Source organism: Propithecus coquereli, unplaced genomic scaffold, assembly GCF_000956105.1.
Source record: "Propithecus coquereli isolate 6110/MARCELLA unplaced genomic scaffold, Pcoq_1.0 Scaffold28, whole genome shotgun sequence".
In the NCBI taxonomy this organism is placed as follows: domain Eukaryota; kingdom Metazoa; phylum Chordata; class Mammalia; order Primates; family Indriidae; genus Propithecus; species Propithecus coquereli.
The window spans coordinates 11,807,181-11,831,605 of NW_012148396.1; the positions used below are offsets into that span (position 1 = coordinate 11,807,181).

The 24,425-nt window shown below is 55.6% G+C and overlaps 1 protein-coding gene across 1 annotated transcript in view; it reads right to left on the reverse strand.

Moving 5' to 3' along the window:
* ZC3H3 (zinc finger CCCH-type containing 3) overlaps positions 1 to 24,425 on the reverse strand; it is an 83,535-nt gene that overhangs the window by 33,689 nt on the left and 25,421 nt on the right. The window contains exon 4 of the mRNA XM_012647952.1: positions 18,357 to 18,507. Coding sequence (XP_012503406.1) covers positions 18,357 to 18,507 — 151 coding nt within the window. The remainder of the gene's footprint in view (positions 1 to 18,356; positions 18,508 to 24,425) is intronic.

Genomic DNA, 24,425 nt, shown 5'->3' on the forward strand with positions numbered 1-24,425 from the left:
GAGGCAGGGCTCTGTTGCGTCACCTGAGGACTTCAGGGCTGGGCGCTGCTCCTCCCCAAGGAATACCCCTGCCCTGTTTCTCCCCAGCAATGAAGAAAAATGATTCAGGGCGCCCCTTGCCAGCCCAGCCCTCGTGGTGCTGGGCGATACTAATTGCGCTGCCTCCATTACAAACGCTGCTGCTCCATTATGAGGGGCCGGGACTATTTTATGTATTTTATGTGCTCACATCTATTCAATTGGTATTTCGATCAATGGATGCATTACAAGCTTTCCCTTTAAGAGCCCAATAAACAACAAGATGGAAAGTAAAATTCTCCATAAAATGACACTTTTAAAAATCCATTTCAGCTGAAGCTATTGGTGTTTTGTACGTTAGCCGCAAAAAACAGGTATTACTGGGACTTAATGGCCCCACTCTGGAGTGTAGAGTTCAGCTCGTCAAGCAGAGGGGCCGGGCTGGGTGGCCAGGTGAAGCTGCCCTTGGAGGGCCTGGCTGGAGTGATGCTCTGCACCGGGTGCCACGCCCCAGGCTGAGTCATCAGCCCAGGACCCACTCTGCCTCTCAGGCTGGTGAGGGGCAGGGCTGGCCCAAATCCTGCCTGGGCCCTCAAGGACCCCTCTGGTCACTGCTATCTAAGGGACTGCTATGTAAGCAGACCCTCCCCCAACCCTAGACCATCTGCCCCAGGATCCCACAGCAGATACGATCCGGCTCCACTGGAAAGGAGTGGTGACTTCAGCAAGCTTTGCATAGCCTGGGAGCCTTGAGAGGATGGTGGCATCCGAGCATATACCTGGGAAAGACCCAGGAGCCTCAACACAAAAACCCAGAATCTGTAGAGGGATGAACAGGAGGCTGATGGTGAAGAAAATATACGTGAAAACCAACAGCTTTCCAAGACACCAGCAAAAACCAGTTGGAACATACGAAGAAAAGCCACAGAAACTCTAAAACAACTTAGGAAAAAACTCCACAGCAGGGGTGTCCAGCCAGCAAGTGAGGAAGGTTCAGAGAAGCACAGGAACCTGGAAGACCTGGCCTTGTTCTCCCACCCCCTCTGCGCTCAGTGCTGTGTAAGTGGGTGGAATTACAAGAAAAATAAAATGCCACTTTGTTGATTTGGAGGATGGTTGCTTGGGGAAGCTGAGAACATAACCCAATGTTTCTGAAGTTCATCTGGAAGAAGAAACATTCAGGAATAACTAAGAAAATAGATCAATAGGTCAATGGTAAGAATGAAGAGTCCGGAAATAGTCCACATATCCATCTGGTCACCTGAGTAACAGCAAATGCCCTTGCACTTGGGTGGGTCAGGGGACTCATAAATGTGTCTCTGCAGGGAGACAAAGAACCTTGACCCCCACCTCAGATCACAAGTAAAAATTAACTCAAGAAGGACCATATGCTTAAAGGTAAAAGCTAAAATAGTCAAGCTTCTAGAAGAAAACATGACCTTGGGGTAGGCAAACGTTTCTTAAATAGCTTACAAAGAGCACTACTCATAAAAGAGGAGACTGATAAGCCAGACATCGTGAAAAAGCAAGCCCTAGACTGAAAGAAGACATTAGGAGAGGAATGTATCCATAATATTAATATATAAAGAACTCCATCCTATGAATAAAAAGGCGAACTAATAAGAAAGCAGGCAAAGTGTGAAGAGGAACCTCACAAAAGAGCACAGCCAAGCGACATAAAGTGAAGAAAAAGATGCTGAGCATCGTTAGTTGTTGGGATGTACAAAGTAAGATCTGGGTGTGATGCCCCCACATCCTACCAGCATGGTTAGAGCAGGAAAGTCTGGCCCCAGTCAGTGCTGGCTAAGGCCATGGAGTAACTGGAACGCTCCTTAACTGTTGCAGACCACAGGCTGGGACCACCACCATGGGAAATAGTTTGGCCTCAGCTACTAACACTCAGCATCTATCACCCCCTGAGGCAGCACCCTCCATAGAAAGGATGGTTCCTAGTCCCCCAGAGACATGCCCAGTAAGACTGAGAGCAGCTCTGTGTATAATTAGTAACGATGGGAAATAACCCAGATACCCATCAACAACAAAACGCATCAACTCTGTCATAGCTGCATCATGGAATATCACACAGCAGGGAGAAAGAATGACTTCCTATCACACACAGCATCACAGAAAAGTCTAACAAACACTGGTGCACAAGTCTGCTCCAGATGCTCTAGCAGAACGCCACACACTGGGCAGCTTCTACAACAGAAATATATTTTCTCCCCAGGCTGGACACCCCAAATCAAGGTGTTTCCAGTGAGGCCTCTCTTCTTGGCTTGTGGATGGCCACCTTCTTGCTGTCCTCATGTGGCTTCTTTTCTGTGCGTGAGTCCCTGGTGTCTCTTCTTCTTCTTTTTAAATTTTTTTAATTATTATTATTTTTTTTACATAAAAAATACTCCCAGGCTGGAGTGCAGTGGCTCGATCATAGCTCACTGAAACCTCAAACTCCTGGGCTCAAGTGATCCTCCCATCTCAGCCTCCCAAGTAGCTGGGACTACAGGTATGCACTACCACACTCAGATCATTTTTTCTATTTTTTGTAGAGATGGAGTCTTGCTATGTTGCCCAGGCTGGTCTTGAACTCCTGGCCTCAAGTGATCCTCTCACCTCAGCCTCCCAAGTGTTGGGATGACAGGTGTGAGATACTGCACCCGGCCCTCTTCCTCTTACAAGGACACCAGTCCTGCTGAGTTAACCTCAATTCCCTCCTTAAAGTCCCCCTCTCCAAACACAGTCACACTGGGGTTAGTTTCAATCTGTGAATTTTGGGGGAACACAGTTCAGTCCATAACAAGTGGTAAATAAAAGAAGTTAGATACAAAGCACCACCCACTGTGTGAGTCCACGATTATGCAGCTTGGGAACAGACAAAGCCAACCCAGACCCAACAGACAAGAGGAGCGGGTGCCTGTGGGTGGAGATGTGAATAAGAGGGGGCATGAGAGAACCTTCCAGAACTCACAGAATGTTGGGGCAGGGAAGGCTGTTCTAAGTAAATCAATGTATGACATCTTAAGAGACTGACAGATTTAAGTGCACAGAAACGGAAAAACTTCTGTTAAAAATTTTCACAAAACCGGGCACGGTGGCTCACGCCTATAATCCTAGCACTCTGGGAGGCCGAGGCGGGAATTCGAGACCAGCCTGAGCAAGAGCGAGACCCCGTCTCTACTAAAAATAGAGAGAAATTAATTGGACAACTAAAAATATATAGAAAAAATTAGCCGGGCATGGTGGCACATGCCTATAGTCCCAGCTACTCGGGAGGCTGAGGCAGAAGGATTGCTTGAGCCCAGTAGTTTGAGGTTGCTGTGAGCTAGGCTGACGCCACGGCACTCTAGCCCGGGCAAAACGGTGAGACTCTGTCTCAAAAAAAAAAAAAAAATTTTCACAAAATTGGAAGGCAAAATTGAAACTGAGGAAAATGACAAAAAGATGATACCCTGAATACTTAAAGGGTCCTATGAATCCCTAAGAAACAGGTACTCCAGAGACAAATGAATAGTGGGTGTAAACAATGTTGAACTTGACACAGAATATCAACCACATTAAAATGAAGACCAGGCAGAGCATCCCTGCCGCTCAGTCTGAGTTTCTGGCAATGGCTGCTGATGTTGACAAGGGCACAGGGCCAGCGGTACATGCCCCACCCTGGCTCTCCCTAAACCAGTGATAGCCCCAACCACCAGGATTGTGCTGTGGCACAAGCCAGTGTCATCTGGATCAAAGAACCTCATGGGGTAGATGTGAGACCAGTAACAGAGAGGAGTGATTTTAGTGCCAGGCCTGACGAGGGACCCAGGGGGTGATCAAGCTGTGTCTACCTAATCAGCAAGCCAAATGTCACCTCCTGCAAAAAGCCTTTTGGCCTGCAGACACCAGAGAAGGGCCAGAGTTATGTCTGGAACCAGCCCTGGCTGAATCTACTCTCTGCTCTGACGCTCCCGTCCATAACACGCAGGGACCATTCTAGCATGTTCTGGTACTCACTGGGCAGAGGATATCTCCGGTGGTGGGAAGCACTCAGCCAAGGCCCGGCCCCAAGCAGAAGCTAGGAGGGGTGAGGAAGGGTAGGGGGAGTCCTGGAAGAGGCGTGGCCAGCAGAGAGGAGGGTCCGGGTCCCCATAGCAAGCCCCTGGGGGGTGTACCCTCCCGCCACAGCTGGGGCACCTGGCCTGCCCACTAGCCCGCCTGGCCCTGCCCATCTGCCGCTCCTGCCGGGAAGGAGCCCCCATAGAAACAAGCAAGGCCAGGGCTGTGGCTCCAGCCTTGGTACGTGGGGGGCACCTCTCCCCTTGCCCCACCCAGGACCGGCCCCCACTAGCCCAGTGTGAGGGACCAAGCGGGGCCATAATTCATGCCTGCTCGCCTATGCTTTATGGCTTTCTTAATTCGGCTCCTGCTACTATTAATGTAGTTAATGCTGAGATTATATCTATTTTCTGGCGTCAGGCAGTGATTTATTCAAGCCATTTTTCCGGTGGAGGCTCCCACGCTGTTAAATCAAGCGCCTTGCCAATTAAGTGCTGACTTGGGAAGTGGACGCAATCTTAACAGACATCCAACCGCAAATTAAACCCGGCTCCTGGCTCTGGGGAGTGGGCGGGACAGCTGCGGAAACCCTGCTGACTCGGAAGACAGTCAGGGAACCACAGGCCCTACACTGGGCTCATCAGGGGCCGGGCCCCACCAACCTGCTGGGGTCCCTGAGCCTGTCCTGGCCACAGGTCTGTGGAACTGCAGTCCCCACCCGAAGTTCAGGCCAAACATTTTACATGAAGCACCCTCAGACATCCCGTGCTTCCTAAACCACTGCCCAGTGGTTGTGTGAAAAGGCTGGACACTCTGACAGCTTTAGTGGCAGCTGGGGGCCAGGAGGAGGGGGTGCTGAGGGGCCTTACCTCCCTGGTGGGGGCTGGGCTGCACCCATGGGGTGGGCTGGTGATAAGGTCTCACCCACGTGCCACCTCTGAGGACCTTCATGGCAGTACAGTGGGGCAGGTGCAGAGGAAAGGCGGGGAGGCATGGTGAGGAGGGGTGGGCTAGCACATCCGAGGGTGCTCTTGCACCCATGGGAGCCTCACTCCCTCCTGCCCAGCACCGTGCATACACTGACCACAGGGGTCACCGGGCCCAGGGGCCCAGCCCAGAGAACCCACTGGGCACCCTCCTGACCAGGACAAGGTAGAGCCAGGGTGAGTCTACCTGTTCCCTGAGTCAGCACTTGTGCGCGGGGCTCTCAGTGCCCTGTTAGGCTCCCGGGCCCCCAGTGCAAGGCCACCCTGTCCCTCCCTCAGGTGCCCAGCTCAGGCTTGAGAGGTGAGTCGAGTTTTGGGGTAAGATCTGGCCGGAAGGTTGATCTATTTGAGGAGTTAAGTATGATATTGATTATTTGAGTGACACTTTACTACCACCTCTAAAACCAAGGTAAAACTGGTATTTAAAATGGTGTTTAATTATGTAAGGCACCCAGGTAGCACTGGGTGACAGGGATGTTTTATTTCTTCCTGTCAGGGTGGTATTTTCAGTTTCCTCTGCTCCTTTCCAGGAACAGCCAAGCTTGCCCCTTCCCCACGGAGCCCGAGGAACCAACTGAGATACATGAGTGAGACACATGTGCCCACATGCTGGCTGAGCGCGGGAGGACCTGGGCACAGGGGGCTCACCCCCGAGGCTGAGGACGATTTCTGTGGATTCCACAAGAGAAACCTGATGGCCTTCGCATCTTCCCCAACAGTCCCTAGGCAAACTGAAAGAAGGTCCCTCCAGATTTGTCACCAAACACTCTGCACAGCTGATCCCCGTGGTGCTACTGCTAGCCCACAAAAGGCTTGGGTCCTGCTGTGGCTTCAGCAGCATTTTACCAGGGCCCTCCTGCATCCCCACAGCAGGGACAGGGGGACACACACACCCTGACCCCGGAAGGCCACTAGGCAGGGCCTCAGCCTCACACAAGCCAGCTTGAGAGTGAAGAAGCTCCTTCAGCCCCAGGAGTCAAGGCTCAGCACTTTATCCAAGGGCTCAGGAGTGGGGTTGCCAATGCCAGCCCCTTGGGCGCCAGCCCTGATGGCATGGAGCCATGCAGATGTCACAGTGGAGACAAAAAGGACTCCCTCCCTTGATTCCCATTCCTCTACTACTACCCTTGCCCAGCAGGGCTGTCCACGTGTGGCAGGGATGAAGTGGACTGAGCCAGAGGTGACCCGCTGGGGTTGGGGGAGGCAGAGGGCTGTGCTGCAGAGTGGAGGGATATGGCGGCAGAGACCAGGGCTGAAAGGAGGAACATGTGCAGGCTTCAGCTGCCCCACTGCCCACCACCTCCAGGCACCATCCTCACCAGCTGTCTACTGACAGCACCACACTCAGGGGACACAGCTCAGGGCTGGTCCAGCACAGGGGTCTGGGGCCTGCCCCTTGCTTCCTCCCACAAGGTCCTCAGCATCATCCCCATCCAGGGCCCCTCCTCGCCCCCGCCTGCCTCCCCTCCTCTCATTCCCATGGCCTTGCCGCCCCTCACAAGGTCCTGCCACAAGAACTCTGGTCACTGCTTTCTGACCCCTCACCAACAGTCCCCATAGCCCACTGAGGAACAGCAGCACAGACAGTGCATTAGGGGGCCAACTGTCACAGGGGGCATGGTGTGACCCTGCAGAGGATGAACCTGTCACTTGTACCCCGCTCTGCAATCCACTAAGGCCAGGACGGCTAAGGAGAGGGCGCAGCTCAGGCTTTGCCCCACCTGTGAGCACAGGGCCGCCACATGGGCCTCCAGGGGCTCTGGGCCCTGAGTGTCAGGTGTGCTGGTCCAGACCCTCAGCAGTGCTGGCCACGGTGCCACCAGGTGCTGCCCACTCAGGTGAGGACAGGGACTGAGCAACGCACAGACCCAGACTTGGAGGCCTGGCTCCCAAGGGGCCGACACCAGGGGGCCTGGGAGCTTCGACTTGCGCCCAGGTGCAGCGTTTGACAGTGTGCACTTCCTACTGGGGCTTCCTCCTCCGAGTCCCGTGTCCCAGCCCGGCTCTGCCACACCTGTCAGCAAGGGTTGGGTTCTAAAATCTCCAGGAAAAAGTCCCCCTCCCTTCTTCCAGACAAAGTCTTGGAGATTCAGAGGTGTCCCTCAGGGACATCCCAGCCACAGTGCTGATCAGGGCCAGTTGATGTCCCAGCAGGACTGGCTCTCCTCCCTCTCCCTGCGAGAAACCACCGAGGTGAGGCAGTGGGCGGCAGGCGTTCTGGCTCGGCTCAGGAGGACACCGGCTCAGCCCTGCTGCCACGGGCACTGCAGAGGAGCGAGCGCTGAAAGGCTTGCCTACCTCAGACAAACAGAAATAAATAAATAATCATGGCGCGCTTTGAAACGATTTCCAAATTAAGAGTTGCATCCATGCTGTCAAGCCCCTGCTAGCAGCTTCTGTGGCACCTTCCGTGCAAAAACGTATCTCAGCCCATTTATTAGAATGATGAAGGCAAAGGGATCTAAAAATTGCACTCCTTCCTTAATGAGCAGCCGAAGGGATCGGTAAGCATAATTTCAGAGGCCAGTAATATTTTATATAATCGCCGAGTGGTTTAAATTGAAAACCCCCAACTGAATCAATATTTACTGCATTGAAACGAAATGAATAGTAATAAGTCACTAAGCTCCCTGTCCTGTTTCATAAAATAAAAAATTATAAAAATGAGCACAGGCACAGGGAGGCCATCACATTAACTTTTACGGCACTTGGGGAGCTGTAACCGCCTCTTCTCATAAAATAAAATTCTAAAAAACCTGCCGGACGAGACCTGCCTCAGCACCATGTGGGAAGCTCGAGGGGGCAGGCAGGAAGGGGAGCTTGGGGGTCATCTCCACAGGCCCTCCCCAGGGCCAGGGAGGGCCTGAGACCCCCGCCTGCAGGCTGACCACGAGTGGTACAAGCTCTGGGAGAGCCCCTCCCTCTCCAAGTGAACTGGGCCCACCTCCAGCAGAGACATTCTCTGCCACTCTCAGGCCAAACTTTCTGCTTTAATTTCTTCACCTGTTTTCTCAAATTCCAGAGCATCAGCTGGAGCATGAATGAGAAGCCCCAGAAATGTGGGTGGTAGCCCTGCATGTCTCACCAGGTCCTGGGCCCTGGGCGGCAGAGGGACATATGTGTGCCAGGGCAGAGAACACAGGCTCCAGCAAACAGCCCCTGAGTTACGAGGCCCTCAGAAGGCCTACAATGGCCAGGGCTTCAGAGCACAGTGATGCTGGCAAAGACCAAAGCTAAATGAGAGCCAGAATGAAAGAGAAGTGGTGGCCCCAGAGGGATGCTGCACACAGAGGCTGAGGGCAGTGGGCAGGGCTGTGGGGTGTTGCCACAGGCAGACACACGCAGGGGGTGGCAGCCACAGGAACACAAGCCCCCCAGAGGGCCAGAACCCCCCTGCACCCACCATCCGATCCTGGGCAGGAAACACAGCCCTCATGCCAACAGGTGAGGCTGACTTAGCAGGGGAAGGAAGGTGGCACGGAGGCTTAAAAACATTAAGCACATGCCACAGCTCAAGAATAAAAAGATAAACCACCAATTTAAAAACTGGGCAAAAGACTTGAACAGATCTTTCACAAACGAAGACAACAAATGGCCTTAAATTGGCCCATGAATTAGTGTTCATCACTGGTCATCAGGGAAATGCAAATTAAAACCACAGCAAGATGCCACCACACACTGAGAATGTGAAAATTAAAAAGAAGATAACACCAAGTATAATGGGAACAGAAAGGGTCCTGCCACTTGGGATAGGTTTGGTGGCTTCATATAAAGTTAAACATACCTCTTCCCCACGTGCCAGCAACTCCACTTTGAAGGAAAATGTACACGCAGGTCTATGTGAAGAGTCGTACAAGAATGTTTAGCAGCCTTTATTCATAATTACCCTAAACTGGAAACAGCTCACCTGCCTATCAAGAGAAGTAACAAGCCAACTGCAGAACAAACCAGGGAATGCTGCTTGGCAACAGGGACCCACAACACCAGCAAGAATAAGGTTTACTGCTGAGCGAGCGGGCGGCTGGAAACAGAACATCTGACTCCACTTAGAGGATGTTCTAGAACAAGAAAGCTCATTTTCAGTGAAAAAAATCAGACCAGTGGCCACCTCAGGGGGCGGAGGCCTGGCCTGGGAAGGGGCATTTGAGAATGCTCCAGGGTGTGGAGGTATTCCGTATCTTGACAGAGAAGTCCACGACACAGACACATGCATTTGTTAGTGCGGTGCCCCCAGGCCAGGACCTCAGCACTACTGATGCTCAGGCCCATGTGATTTGGGGGGGCCCTCAGTGGGGACAAGAGGTTCCTGTGCACTGCAGCGAATAGGCCAAGAGACACTGCACAAGGAGCCAGGATTCTGTAGAGAAAAGGCTGACTCCAGGGCTGCAAGAGGGAAAGTTCAAGGTGAGCCTGGAGCATCTTGTTGTGTAGAAAGGAAGGAAGTGACCAGGAAATCGGGAGCCCATTTGAAAGGATCCAGGCCAGAGCCAGGTGTGGTAGCTCACTCCTATAATCCTAGCATTCTGAGAGGCTGAGGTGGGAGGATTACTTCAGCCCAGGAGTTCAAGACCAGTCTGGGCGACACAGCCAGACCCCATCTCAAAAAAATTGTTTTAATTAGCTGGGCGTGGTGGTGCCTATAGTCCCAGCAATGTGGAAGGCTGAGGCAGGAGGATTGCTGGAGCCCAGGAGTTGGAGGCTGCAGTGAACTGTGATGACACCACTACATTCCAGCTACACTCCAGCCTGGGTGACACAGTGAGACCCTGCCTCCAAAAAAAAAAAAAACAAAAAAAGAACCAAACTAAGTAACAGTATAACAGATGCTAACCTACCAAATGGAATGAGAATCCTGAGTCCACATCATTTCAGGTAAATAAATGAATATACAAAGCAATAGGGGTCAGAGGAAAACGCTGCTTACAGAAGACCCACCAACTGACGTGGAAGAAAGGAGGGCCTGGGGCATCATTGCAGGGTCTAGAACAAGTGGGTGAAGCTTCCGTAAGAAATAGGGTGCTGGCCGGGCGCGGTGGCTCACGCCTGTAATCCTAGCACTCTGGGAGGCCGAGGCGGGTGGATTATTTGAGCTCAGAAGTTCGAAACCAGCCTGAGCAAGAGTGAGACCCCGTCTCTACTAAAAATAGAAAGAAATTAATCAGACAACTAAAAATATATAGAAAAAATTAGCCGGGCATGGTGCTGCATGCCTGTAGTCCCAGCTACTCGGGAGGCTGAGGCAGAAGGGTTGCTTGAGCCCAGAAGTTTGAGGTTGCTGTGAGCCAGGCTGACGCCACGGCACTCACTCTAGCCCAGGCAACAAAAGCAAGACTCTGTCTCAAAAAAAAAAAGAAATAGGGTGCTTGCCTAGTCCTCACCTAGCTCCCCCACGATCACTCGAAGTAGCCTGCCCCATAAAGAAACTGGCTAACGCCGCTGTGCCAGGCAGCCCCAGCTTCCTGCCCAGACGGCAAATCCAAATCTCATCCCAAGGAGACTTGAGACAAGCCCCGTGGCGGGCACTGTTCAAAACACCTCCTTCGGCCCTCCAAACACGTCAGCATCACAAGAGACCAAGAGACAGCCCCAAAGTGCCCTGCTCAAGGGGCACAAAAGCTCTAACTTCCATGCAAAATATAGAAGCAGAGAAAATAATATAGCTAATGGGACGAAATGTAAATAACTGGGGAGTTTAGGGAAAGGGGTTCTATGTGCTATTTTTGCAACTCTTCTCTAAGTAGAAAAGTATATCAAAATAAAAAGTTATCAAAAAATAAATAAATGCAAGAAACTCATTAGGATCCAGGACGGGAGTGAGCCCAGGAACCATTGGGCACCACTCTCCTCTCTCTCAGGGGTGCAGGAACAGTCAGGACAAGGAGCCTTGCTGAGACAGCCCCTGCTGTAGCCTGCTGACATACATTGAGGAGGGGGCAGCCTGTGGTCACCTGGGCCAGCCAACCCTACTCAGACCCAGCTGCTGTGGTCTTTTGGACCTTCCTGCAGCCATGTGCAGGCTGAGGCCTGGCCAAGCCTGGGCCGGGCAGAGCACAGATGCTGTACTGTGGTCAGCATGGCCCTGGGCAGCCTGTGGCCGGGTCAACCCTGGACACAGATGTTCACCTACTGGCCAGCCAGCCCCACAGCAGCAGCTGGCACAGAGCCATCACTACAGGCCAGCACTGCCAAGTCCAGGCCCGCTCAGCGGGCTCCCAAGTCTCACACTGGTCATCCAAGGCCAGCCCATGGGCTGGGAGGTCACTTGGGGCCAGCTTCGTCCTTGGGAATGGCCAGCTTCGGCCCTCCGCAGGGTTCCTGGAAAGTGGCACTGGCTTTGGGGCGGGGGGGGTGGGGTTGCACACACGAAGCCTGAGCAGCCACACAAAGCCACACGCCACACAAGCCACACTGCGAGGAAAGCCCCACTCAGGACAGACACGGGGGTAGCAGGCCAGGCAGAACAGCCGCCTACTCTCACCCCACAGAAGCAGCGCATTCAGGGCAGAAGGCCAGAAAGCCTAGGCCAGGCCACCATGAACAGAGCGTCCAGGCCACAGCAGGCTGGACCTGAAGGGGCATCCTGGACCAGCACCCAGCCGGCAACACAAAGGCAGCCGGAACATCTCCCTCTTGTTTTTAATACAATCAATTCAAAATTCAGCTAGTCCATTAACCAAAATCAAAACTGACAATCCCATTATTCTTAAGCATTTTCACAGGCATTCAGAGCTGTTCTTGGCCTCGAAGCCTCTTCAGGTTGTTTGTATGAGCTGCTCAATGGGCAGCCCAGCTCCCACAGACAATGGGGCTTCGGCATTCTCTCCTTCTGGCCTCACCTGGCTCCTCATCAGACGGAAGGCAAGAAGCAGGTGGATGCCTGGGAACATGCCCCGGAGCTTCATGAAGCTGTCACAGCCCAGGTGCTTGAGGAGCCCACAGTAGTGCTGCTATCTCAGCAGGCCTGTTCCTCCCTGGGTGCAGCCCCTGTCCTGATGTCCCCCATGCACCACCCATCCAGCAGGGTCGGCAGGTCCCCTTTCCCACTTGCCTGGCCTTCATCCTCTCAGCAGTCATTCCAGATCCTTCCCCAGGCCCATGGCAAGGCCCTGCACCATGTGGCCCATGCTGACCATTCCATCCTGCGCCCCCTACAGGCCCCTGCCCTAGAGGGCTCTTCTCTGAGCACCACCATGGACACCCATGCTGGGTAGGTATCAGTGCATCCCAGCAGCAGCCACCCATGAAACTCTTGGCTTCTTTGTCTGCCTGCTTCCTGATCCCTGGAGGAGAGCACTGCGGGTGGGCTTTGCCCACTCAACAACTGACTCTGACCCTGCATGCCAAAGCCCCCTTGGTGTGTGGGCCTGTCCCCTGCCAGCACCAGGCCCCAGCCTCAGGCCAAGCTGAGTGGGATTGGGGTTGGCTGGGCTTTTCCATTGCCATCACCAGAGGCAGAACAAGGTCTGATGTCTTAGTCCATTCTCCATTGCTATAACAACTGACTGGGTAATTTATAAAGAAAATAAGTTTATTTGGGTCACAGTTCTGGAGTCTGGCAAGGGTCTTCCCCTGGTGGAAGGGCAAGCAAGACCAGGAGAGGAAATCAGGGTGAACTCATCCTGTAACCTTCAATGGGACAGTACCAGGAGGTGGGGCTTGTGGGAGGTGATTAAGGGTTAGATGGAGTCCTGGGGTGCCCTCATGATGGGATTAGCACCCTGATAAGAAGAGATACCAGTTCTCTCTCTCTCTCTCTGCCACATGAAGACACAGTGAGAAGACAGCCCTCTATAAACGGCCCTCCGTAAACCAGGCAGAGGGCCCTCCCCAGACACTCAGTTTGCTGGCATCCTGATCTCAAACTTCAGCCTCCAGAACTGTGGAAAATAAACTTCCACTGTTTAAGCTGCCCTGTCTGCAGTACTTTGTCATGGCAGCCTGAGCCAAGCAGGGCAGTCCCCAAACCAGAGGGTGGGCAGGAGGTAGAGCAGGTGGCATGGCGGCCTGGGGGCTGCGTGGGCACACCTGCTCATTAAGGAGACACTCAGCTCTGGGCAAGGGGAGCCACATTGGAATCACGGCCACTGCAGTGAGGACGCCTCCCATCCCCAGGCTGATTCCTCTTTAATGAGGCGTCACTTTGGAGAAGCGTTTCAGAGCCCTTCAAAATCTTGGCCTAAACCTCGTCAAAACTGCACGGAGATTACTTAAGATTTACCGCACAGACACAAAATAAAATAAAATAAAATAAAATAAGGCAGCCCAGCAAGCGGCAGCCCTGTGACAGGACCATTTGTAGTCGGGATGGAAAAGCCTCCGATTCATCTGCTTAAGCACAGCGGCTTCTGTTTATTTCGCACTTTCATGTCAAACGAATTTGAAAAGAGGAAAAAAGTGACAGGCAGTTTAGGGATATAAGTCACATTTCAGCTTCAGTTCAGATTAATGAACTTGCTGGAAGCCAGCGAGGACACAGGCAGATCCACAAATCTTAGAACAACAAAAAAATTAAATCCTCGCTCAATGTGAGGCTCAGCCCTTGGGCACCGCTCCTCAGATCCTCTGCTGACCTGCTGCCCCGGCACCCCAGAACCCTGGGCCTACAGGGAGGCCCTCTGAGCCCCTGGGCTGGTGCCAGGCCTGGCTCCAGGATGACAGTGGTGTGGAGTCCTGGGGCTGGCTGTGGTCCACCTTCAGGACCCACCATGGCAGGGCAGCCTGTGCAGGGCACTCCCAGGGGCACTGGGCCTGAGCAGCAGCCCAGTCCTGTCTACTTCCCCAGGCACAAGATGGGCACCATGTTCAGCAGAGCAGCCTGATCCTACATCACAGCCCCTGGGGCTAGATGGCACTCAGCCAGCAGGGGCCCTACCAGCAGCTGCCCCTGTGCCCAGGCAGCACCACACCAGGTGTCTGCAGGCCAGGGCAATGTGGCCACTGCCAACAGTACAGAGATTGCGCCATGGATGCTGCCCTTCGAGGGCAAGAGTCCTATCCTGCCTGTTGCCCACCGTGCTGCCCTCTCTCCTGAAAGGGGCTGCTGCCCTCCCACCCTCCATCCCTGCTCACCTGGCCAGGGCAGCAGGTGGCCTTGTCCAGCCTGTGGCCTCAATGGCCACGGTCCTCAGAGACCGTGGCTGGCACCCAAAAGACCCGAGAGCCACTGCTCAAAGGCCTCCAGCCTTCTGTGTGGGCAAGGACGAGTGCTGGCTGGCCAAGAGAGCCTGAGGCCACTGGCTGACTTCCAGCTGACTCTCCCCACCCATATCCTCCACATCCAGGCCCAGAGAGAGCTTGTGACAGGCAGGAGACACAGGGTCCCCGAACAAAAATGAAGCTGTCAACAGGGCCCTGATGCCTTCCAGCTTCCCACACAGGCCAAGCCTGACCACTGGCTGAGGGTGAGTTTCCACTTAACTCAGGAGAGAGAAAGAAAGCAAAGTCACCGCTGGGGGCAGAAGCATGGCTCAGGGACAATGGCTGCAGCCATGGCCACACTGTGGCCATCTTAGGCCCTGGTACTGTCTATGGGCTGGAGAAAAGGAGTTTCTGGAGCAAGTTTCTGGAGCTTCCCAGAAACGGGAACAGGCCTAATCACCCTGTACTCTCCCCTCTCCCCAGAACAGATGCCAGTGCCAACAAGTCAGGGCACCAGGGACCTCCGGCCTCCCCATCAGAGCAGCGAGGAGCCACAGCAGGGTCCTGGGGCAATGGATGGTTGGTCAGGAGCAGAGCCTCCTCCCAGCCCCTCTGGATTGTGAAGGCCCAGCCATATGCCGCATGTGCATTGAAAGGGCAGAGGAGCCATGCCTCACCCAGCTCAGGGAGACAGCGGGCAGATGCCTGTGCGCCGCTGGCAGGAGGGGGACAGTACCTGGAAGTGACCAAGGCAGGGAGTGGGGAGGGGGCTGCAGGAGGAAGGCCCTGGGCAAGGGCCAGGGCTGAGTCAGCAGCAGAAGGGGGCTCTCCTGGAGGCCCCTGCCTAGGTCTCAGGCACCAGACTGGTCCCTGTTTCTCGTCCCCACTCCTCTCAGTACAGGGCTGGCAGGCGCCCTGCCCTCCTCATTCTTTGCAAGTGCAGGCCCCTTGAGGTGCAGCCCCATCCTGCACCCCCCTCCAGCATCGAGCCTGCAGACCCTACCCATACCCCCAGCATCAAGAGGGCAGGGTTGTGCCCTGGCAGCTAGCTCTCAGGTGCGGCCATGCTGAGCCCAGCCCCGAGCACACCACACTCAGGATGCTCCAGGCAGTCGGGAAGCCCACCCAGACCCCCAGGGCCTCCCCCCAACACTCAGAGCTGCCTGAGTCTCCCTGCCCACTGCCCCCTCCCAGGCCTCTGCCCACAGCTCCCTCTGCCTCAGACCTACTTTCTCTGCTCCCAGTGCAGCGGCTGTTTGCTTCGGCCCATCTCCCCATGGAGTGGGGGCTTTGCGTGGAGCAGGCCCAGCACCACCCTTGGAAGGAACAGATTCTGCTTCAAGGACAGATCGAGAGGCCAAGGTTCTGAGTGGGAAGAGGCCTGTCAGGGTCACCCAGCCTGCTGGGGCTTCCCCGGGATGGCAGCCCTCCATACCCAAACACAACTCCTTCTGTGAGGTGACCAAATCTATAGTCACAGTGAGGGTGGCTGCAAAGGCTGGGCGAGGGGCACCCCATGCCAACACTTGGCTGCTGGGTCCCCCCACCTCACTTCCCGGGTGGGTCCCTCAGCCCCCACCTCTGCCCACTGAGACGTCAAGGACTGCTGGGGCCTGCCTGCCAGTCCCTCCCAGGGCCTCTTCCCTCCCAGGCAGGGGACAGAGCTGGGGACCCAGGGAGAGGCCTAGGTCCCAGGCTCAGGCCAGCCACCTGGCAAGACAGCCTGTCCAACTCCTCCCTCTGCCTAGGGAGAGCTGGGGAGCCTGAGGGCCAGGCCGCGGCCAGTGAGCCTGCCAGCCACACGCGGGCACCCCCGGCTCTGATGGAGCCCCACAGGCGTCACGTAGGCAGGCACCAGGTCAGACGCTGACCCGGGAGACTGGCCCTTTCTGCTGCCTCAACAAGCCTGAGTGTGTGCAGCAGAATAGTGGGCTGGGCAGCTGGCTGGCAGCTACTCTGCTGAGAAGGCAGCCATGCAGGGCATGGGTAACCTTGGGCAAGGGAGGTCTAACCACTGGCACCACTCTTCCCAGGGCCTCCTAAATCCAGTGCCCCTCAGCTCAGCACCCTCCTTTCCCCCACCTCCACCTCCCATCCCCAAGCCCACAGGTCAAGCCCTCAAGGGTCCTGGCTGAGCCTAGAAAGGACTAGGCTGAGGTGGTCAGGAAACAGAAGGGGTCACACACCCCTTGGTTACCACGTCCATCCTGGAGTGGGCTTGGCCTCCATACGCAGGGAGGGTGCCTAGCCTGGGGCCCATGGCCACCAAGCAAAGCCAGGACCCTCAGGGTTGGCTGAATTACAGCTCCTGTCAAGGGGCAGTGCCCTCCCCACCTGCTGCCCACCCATGCTTGTGGTCTGGCCCTGTGTTAGGGCTGCTCCCTGCAGGGCGGGGGCCCAGGCTCTAACCTTGAGGGGCAGGAAACATGGAAGGAACAGCACAGCCAATCTGGCTGTACTCACCCACTTGGCATCGACAGGATGCCACTCCACATGCTGGCTGAAGGTGCAAGGTGGCTGCTGCCTCAGGCCTCGGGGCTGCCCCAGGCCACCACCCTGCTCTAGGAGTCCTCGCCCCAGGGCCTGGGTACCCGCTTCTGCACAGTGACCCCATCAGAGACCCCTGACGGCCCAGCCACACGACCCAACCCAGCTGGACCCACATCTGGGACCTCCTTGGCCCTCGGAACCCAAAGGGAGAGGGCCTGCTGGGCACAACCCTGAGAAGAGCGTCCCCAGACCCAGCCATGCCCTGGGAGTGGGGCCTCAACGTGGGGGAGCACCCACCCAGTCGGGGAGCAGGGCGGAGAATCAATAAATCTGCGCCTCATTCACGATGATCTGGGGCTCTTATTAAGTAAATTAATTTAAGTTAATTTAGCTCGATCACGACTCCCAACCACAGTGATTTAGTGAGGGGGAAATTGCATTAGGAAAGGCCATGTTCACCAGATAGAGCAACGGAAGAAAATTAGATCCACTTAGCACTGTGAATTAATATGGAAATAGCAGGTATAAATTTAACCTTATCGAGAGAATAAAAATTATCTTCATAAATTTGTAGAAATAGCCCCCAAGATGCTTATAAATCTATTTAAAACAAAAATATTACAAAAAGTGCAGTAAAATTAATTTAAAATATACTTCCAGCTATTGCCTCTAGTAAAGTTGGCAGCAGGGCCGTGCTTGGAGCAGCCTAGCAGTAAGGGAGGAGGGCAGAGGCCCGGACAACTGTCTGGCTTACCTGCCACAGGCCCCAGAGCCAGAGGGTCCCGGGGGTTAGTCTCGGGCATGGAAACCTCTGGGCAACAGCAGGGACCCACTGGGCAACTGGACTGTGGATGCTCTGCCCTGCGGCCCTGACCTAGCCTCTAACCATTCCCAGCAGGCAGGCAACCATGGTAGGGCCAGGGGACAGAGGAAAGGGGTGTGCCACTACCTGCTTCCTATTTGCCCCCATCCCAGCCTAGAGACAGGAGACCCCCACCTCAGCAAAGGAAGGACCGTGCCGCTCACAGCCCAGCCTCCTGAGATCAGAGGCTAAGCAACCTCAACTCAGCAGGTGGCAAGGGGCCCTCAGAGAGACCCCCAGAAAGACAGGTATAGGCTGCTCCCACAGATAGAGCTGCCCCTACCTTGCCTGCTCTCAGGCACACCAGGCTGGAGCAAGGCCAGAGCGTGGTGCAGGCCAGCCCACGGGTAGGTGACAGGGAAGGGTGAGGAGGAGCCCTCCTCACTGCCCTTGACAATCAACACATTGACAGCTCCCAGGCAGGCTGCTCAGGGCTCAGCCTCTCTCCCCAGAAGTGTCTCCCTGCAAGACACCTAGGGGCAGCTTCCCAGGGGCAGCTCATCATGTCTGGGTGGTGGCTGTTTCCACAGCTCGTGAGGACCCAGCAGCTAACGGGCTTGCTAATAACTGCAGAGGACATGTGTGCACATGAGTGTGGCATGTGTGTATGCCTTCGTGTGCATATGGTACACATAGGCTGGCTGTATATCTGGTATAGAAATTGCTAAACAAACAGCAAAATTAGGCCGTTCCCCAGCCAATGAGCTGTACACCAAGTAGTTCCCAGGCGAGCACAGTTCCCAAAGCTCACAGGCTCCAACCTATAGCCCTCGGTACCCAGCAGCCCAGTCCCCAGGCCCATGGGAACCTGGACAACGTCCTCCTACCTGGACAGTGAGAGCCGCCGGGCCCGCCAGGAGGGCAGAGACAGGGGGAAGGGTGGGGTGCTGAGAGAAGCCGGGGTCTTCTTGACAATGCGATAGCGGGTCTTGATCACTTTGCCGGTGGGTGGAGTCCGCAGGGTATATAGGCTGGACGCTGCAGAGAAAACCCAGGGCACAGGCAGAGGTCAGCAAAGGTGGGCCAGGCCAGGGGCAGAGAGGCCACAGGGACAAAGGTTGCCCTCGAAACTGCCCACCCCACCACCCACTCTGAGGCTGGAGGACTCTTCACCAACCTGGGATCCAGCCCCCACCCCACTTGGCACACTAATGTGCCAGGGCGCCTGGCAGCTGAGACTTCAAGAGCTGGCTGGTGAGTTCTCCAGAGAGGTGGGCACAGGCCCTGCATGTCCTCACAGCCGTGCTGCGCAGCAGGGGACCAGGGATGCTGCGTGACTGCCCACAAGGGAAGCAGGCTCCAAGCCAGCCAGGTCCCAGCTGATGGGCTGTGGCAAGCATAACACAGGAACTACACAGCATACACACAGTTCCGCTCACACTCCCAGGAGTTACTGCCCTGCGCCCCCCAACACATGGGGTCTGGAAAGCTCTCCTCCTTCTCTGGGGTGCCTCCCCACCGCCATGCCCAGATAGATTTATATACTTAATCACTCTGTTTTCGTAACATTTTGCAGGGCGATATATACAACAGTGCTTTTTTTGCTGAACGTTTCATGCAATTAACAGGGATCTGTTTTGCCTGAGTTCCCTTCTACTTGATAGCCGGCAATTTCTCCATAGCTTCAAGGAACGCATCTAATTGCCCGACTTCATAATGTACAGCTCTAACTGCCCAGATAATTAAAGCTAACACAGCACTGGACGCAGGCACCCGCCCCTCATGGCTGCACCCCTCAAGGCCATGGGCACAGGGCCCCAAACAGGAGGCCCCCAGCCCAACCCCACCAAGTGGCCTCGGTGCCCTTCCAGGCTGTGCCCAGCTTCCCCCCAACCCAGGACCCCTGCCTGCCCCTAGACCCCAGGAGGCACCCTGCTGAGTAACCAAAGCCCCACAGCCCCCTGCTCCCTGTACAGGACTGGCAACTGTTACTGCTCCTGAAAGTGCTCTTCCAGACCCCTAAACCCAACAGACCTCTCACAGCCAAGGCCCCTCCTGAGGCTGTGCCTTGGCCGACTTCTCTGTAGCCTTGCCCAGCCTGCTGGAAACACGCTAAGGAGCCACTGCAGAGACCTCAGGGAGGCCAACTGCACCTCTAATCCAGAGGTCAGCAAATAGCCCTTCCCTCAGGTGTCCCTCCACTCACAGCTGGAGCTGCAGCCTCCACCAGGGCACCCATCAGCCCACATGTGCGCGGGTCAGGGGCACCTGGACCCAACACGGGGTCAGAGCCCTCCCAAGAGGCCCCCAGAGTCCACACCAGAGGGGGTGCCCTGCTGCTGGCCCTCAACAGTGTGCAGGCTGCATGAGCGCAGCCTGGGTCAGGGTGGATAGTGGGGCCAGAAGCCCCTGGGAGTGGTGAGCACGAGGGCTACCTCCAGTCCCTGGGACTGAAGGCAGGGACCTGCAGCAGCTGCCTATGAGGGGAGGCCACAGCAACACCCAGGTGAGGCCAGGACCACCCCAGCTAGTTCCCTATACCTTCCAGCACCCCCAAGCACCTGTCCCCTCCCTGTCTCTCTTGGAGCCTCTGAGGGCAGCAGCTTAGGAGGGCTGAAGAGAATACAGGAGCTCAGGGAACCAGGTGTGAAGTCCCCTGATCCCTGCTGAGTAACCAAAGTAAACGGGTCTTGCACTCTGAGCACCCCACCCAACATGCCTGGAACCCAGGGCAGAGCCTGGCATATGGTGGGCGTTAATAAATAAATATTGAAGTGAATTTTTAAGGTCTTATAAGTGAGGAGAGACCAACAAAAACCAAAAATAGCTTGTTTCAACACAGGAATGCCTTATCAATAACTCCGAGCTGACCTCATGGCCTCCAAGTCCAGCTCCCTGTTTGTGCCTAAGGAGAGCACCAGCCACCGGCCTGCTCCCGTCTACCTCAGAAGTGCGTCTGGACAGTCAGGGTACCCACCAGAATATGGCCTCAGTGCCAGGACTTGGGCTGCCACGTGCCCACCCCAGCCCAGAACACCAGGTGACACAGAGGCTTTGGCTGGCTCACTTCTGGCCCCATCACACTCCAGCCCCTCCTTCCCATCTGTCAGTGAGTATCAGTATTAACACATTAAGTCAAATCTCTTCATTAAGTTACTACCTTTTACCTATTAGTGCCCAATTATCACTCCTGATCACACAACATAACAAAGCAAATGCCCTTTTAAAAGGCTGGCTCTCCTCATTGTCCACTCCGGCGGGTGGGCACTTCCTGCGTCCAGCACTTCAACAGCTTCCCCCCACTCCCCATGGTCCCTGGGGGGAAGGAGGCTCTTCGAGGGGCTCATAGAGGGGAGGGCGTGGTGAGCACCCAAACCAGGCTCCAGCTCAAGTCCTGCCCCCATGGTGGGGCTGTGCCCCCCACAGCCTGGCCCCACAGGCCACTCACAGTCCCTGACTTTCCTGGGTGGGCAGTTCGGATGCACTCAGGACCACACCTGGATTGGCAGGCACACAGCTGAACAGACAGGTGGTGGGGGACACATTCTGGGCTGGGTCCCTAATGATGGGCAAGAGTGAGGGCTCCTAAGACTGCCTGGCACACAGAGACCCAAAAAGTCAGGGTGTGAGAAGAAGGGTCCCTGCTCCCCAGTGTGTGCAAGGATGGGGAGGGCAGCGGCTGCAGGACGCTGCTCTGTGGCCAACCTCAAGGGCCCGCCCTCCTCCCCGAGGACACAGGCCTCGACGCCCACTCCTCCTTGCTGGCTGAGGGGTTTTGTGTAGATAATCATGTTATTTAGATAGGATGTTGGTTTAATTCCCTTCATTACAGACTCCCAGGGTTGTAATTTTTTTTCTCTGCATGATGTATTCCCCATGGCACGCTTCACTCAAATCAAACCCCTCGCGCCTTTATTGCCAGCGATGCCCCGGCCGTGTTATCAGCCCCACACACACACCCTCTCCGCCCGCCATCCAGAGGTCACTTCTAATGACTAATCGATCTCATTAGCTTTCCTAATTAAAAACTTTACTACCGCAATGGAAGACAAACTACAAAAAACTGCTGGCATCATATGTGAATGGGCTATGAGCCCATCCATCAGCACGGCTGGAGCTCCTGCTCAGAGCCCACACCCTCAGCCACCCCCAGAGCCCTGCCATGTACTGAGTACCACATCCCCCAGCATACAGTGGGGAGGACAGCCACGAGGCCAGAGAGGCCGGGCCCAGCAGCCCCCACCACAGCAGGAGCTGCTCTGCCTGCAGAGCCTGGCTCACCCTGATTTCCCTTCATCGGACGATTCCACCACAGATGGCAGAACCGATCAGGCAGAGGTCACAGCTCTCACTCTGTTTTATTGCGGAGCAGGAGTTGAGAGAGAGTTCAGATTTTTATGGAACTTCAAAGGGAAATAACTAGGAAGAAAATGAGTTGCTAATTTCACAATTGGTTAATGAGTAAGAAGATGAAACTAGAACTACTACTTTGTACAAAGAACTGCCTGCGGCTGCCAACCAGGAAAGAAAAGGCTGCTCCTGCCATTCCACCATCCAGCCCGGTGGGGCTCAGGTGAGTGTCCTCGGCAGCCGTCTAGCTGTCTGTCCAGCTCTCAGCTCCACCAGAGAAGTCCTGGAGAACATACTGAAGGAGGCCTTGCCCCATAATCAGGGACAGAGTCCCAGAGGCCTCTGACCCTGTCCCAGGCCCAATTATCCAGCCCACCAGCCCACCAGCCCCCAGCCTTACTGGCAGTGGGCTACAGAGACAGGCAGACAGAGAGCAGCAAGCCTCCAGGCTGAGGCACAGCACAAAGACGGCAAAACCTCCCAGCTGGGCTCTGGCCCCTGGGAACGTATTCCGGTTCTAGAAGCCCTTTACCTGCACTTCCTTGGGCCCTTCACCCCAGCTGGTGGTTGGGGACAGCTAGGCAGGAGGCCAGAGACTGGCACCTGAGCATGGAATTTGCCAGAATCAGCTATAAAAGACATCCATGCCAGTGGAACAGGATGGGGCAAGGCTGTATGAAGGGAGAATACAATCTGCCTGACAAACACCCTAGAAACCAAGCCAAGTTCCTGACAGGAGAGGCCCAAGGGAGTGGCCCTGCCCACAAGACAGGTCTGGGACACCCCCAGAATGCATGCAAGGGGAGCAGGCAGAGGTGCCTCAGGCTGCTGCAGTGTTGCGGCAGGTGTGGCCAGCCTTGGGGGAACCAGCTGTGGGCCAGCTGCAGACTGTGGGCATTCTATCCAGGTTTTCCGTTCCTAATGCGGCATGATTTGACTTTCTCCATATATTGCCTAATCTGCTTTTTATCAACAGCTGCCCTGACATTTCTTTGATATGTTCAAACTGTCCGTGCCTTTCACTGGCTGAAGATGGCCCAAGGCCAGTGTGGCCTGGCACTTTCGGAAGCCACACACATCTCTGCTTCTCTGCCCTGTGGATCAGCCTCCTCTCCCAGCACCTGCTCCCCAGCACCTGCCTCCCTCAGGCCTCCTATGCCCCAACACTGGCAGGCATAGGTGCCCCTACCTCAGAGCACCCTGGGGACACTCCCACCTCAGGCTCTGCTACAGGCAGCCCCTGGCCAGCTCACAGAGCCCCCAACTAAAGGCAGCTTTTACACATCCAAACTCACTTTTCTAGTGTCAGTGCTTTTAAAGGTCTTTTTTCCCCCCAGTCTCACTGCATTTTTTTGAGGAGATCCCAACTCTGTACTAGCCCAGGTCTCTGGTGCTGGAGCCCACAGCACTGGGAAGGACTGTCCTGAGCACAGGGCCGGGAGGGGGATGGGCAGTGGGCTCTGGCCTGGCCCCTCCACTGGCACAGATAGGTGATAGTACCTCCCAGCAGGGCTGCTGGGCCCCGTTAGGCAAAGTGGACACAGCCTGGAGGGAGGGCAGGAAGCCCTGTGCAAGTCCACCTTGGTCCACTGGGAAGGGTGCTGGCTCCCTCCCCCCTCCTCCCACCCACCTGGCTGCTGACCTCACTGGCAAGGCGTCCTCCATCCTACTACCCTACTGCCAGCTCCCGTGGCTGTGCCTCCACCCCCATGGCCGCAAGAGGGCACCAGGGACGAAGCGACAGCTTCTCCCAGGAGAGCAAACTTCTCACAATTAATTGCCTAATTACAGTTGTGATTACAATAGAAAGTGCTCAGTGGTGCAGGGAGGTACATGAGGCAGGTGAGACCCCAGAAGCATCCTCCAGGAGTGACTGAGCCTGGCTGGAAGGAGGCAGGGCCTGGGTAGAGGGGATGGCAGGGACACGGGCCCAATACTTGGGAGGGCTGCGAGAAACAGGACAGCTCTAGGCAGGGGTGCCCTGGCACGGCAGGGAGCTGTAGGGGGCAGCTAAGGTGGGCCAGGAGCTGGGGCTTGGGCCAACGCTGCACTGCCTTGTGGCAGGTGCCACACTCACACCTGCACCCTGACACACACCCCAGCCTCTGTGCCACGCCAGTCCCTAAGCAGCTCAAAGGCCACCTTCTGTGGGCACACCATCCTGTCCCTCCCAATCGCCCTCCCAGTCGAGCAAGGACAGTGCTGAGGGGCAAAGGCCAGACAGCAGGGAGGAGCTAGGGGAGGGCCCAGGCTAGACAATGTGTGGGGAGCAAGGAGGAGCCTGAGCTCAGGCCTCTACCAGACCCTCGGCAGGCCCAGAGTATGAGCTGGGGAGGGGTTCCTGGCACCCCCAGCTCAGAACCAGCCACAGCCCTTCCTTACCCCTCAGCCTTCAGGCCCCTCTGGCCAACTGCCTGATCAGCCCAGAAGCCCCATCTCCCTGCTGCAGCCAGCAGGTGTCCCAAGGGGCCACCGGCTCTTCCCAACAGCCCTGCCCCAAGACCATGCAGATCGGCTGCACATCGAACACCAGGCGAACGTGCAGGAAAATGCTGCTCAGGACCGTCTCCACTGAGCAAGCACTGCATGGCGCCAGCCCACACAGA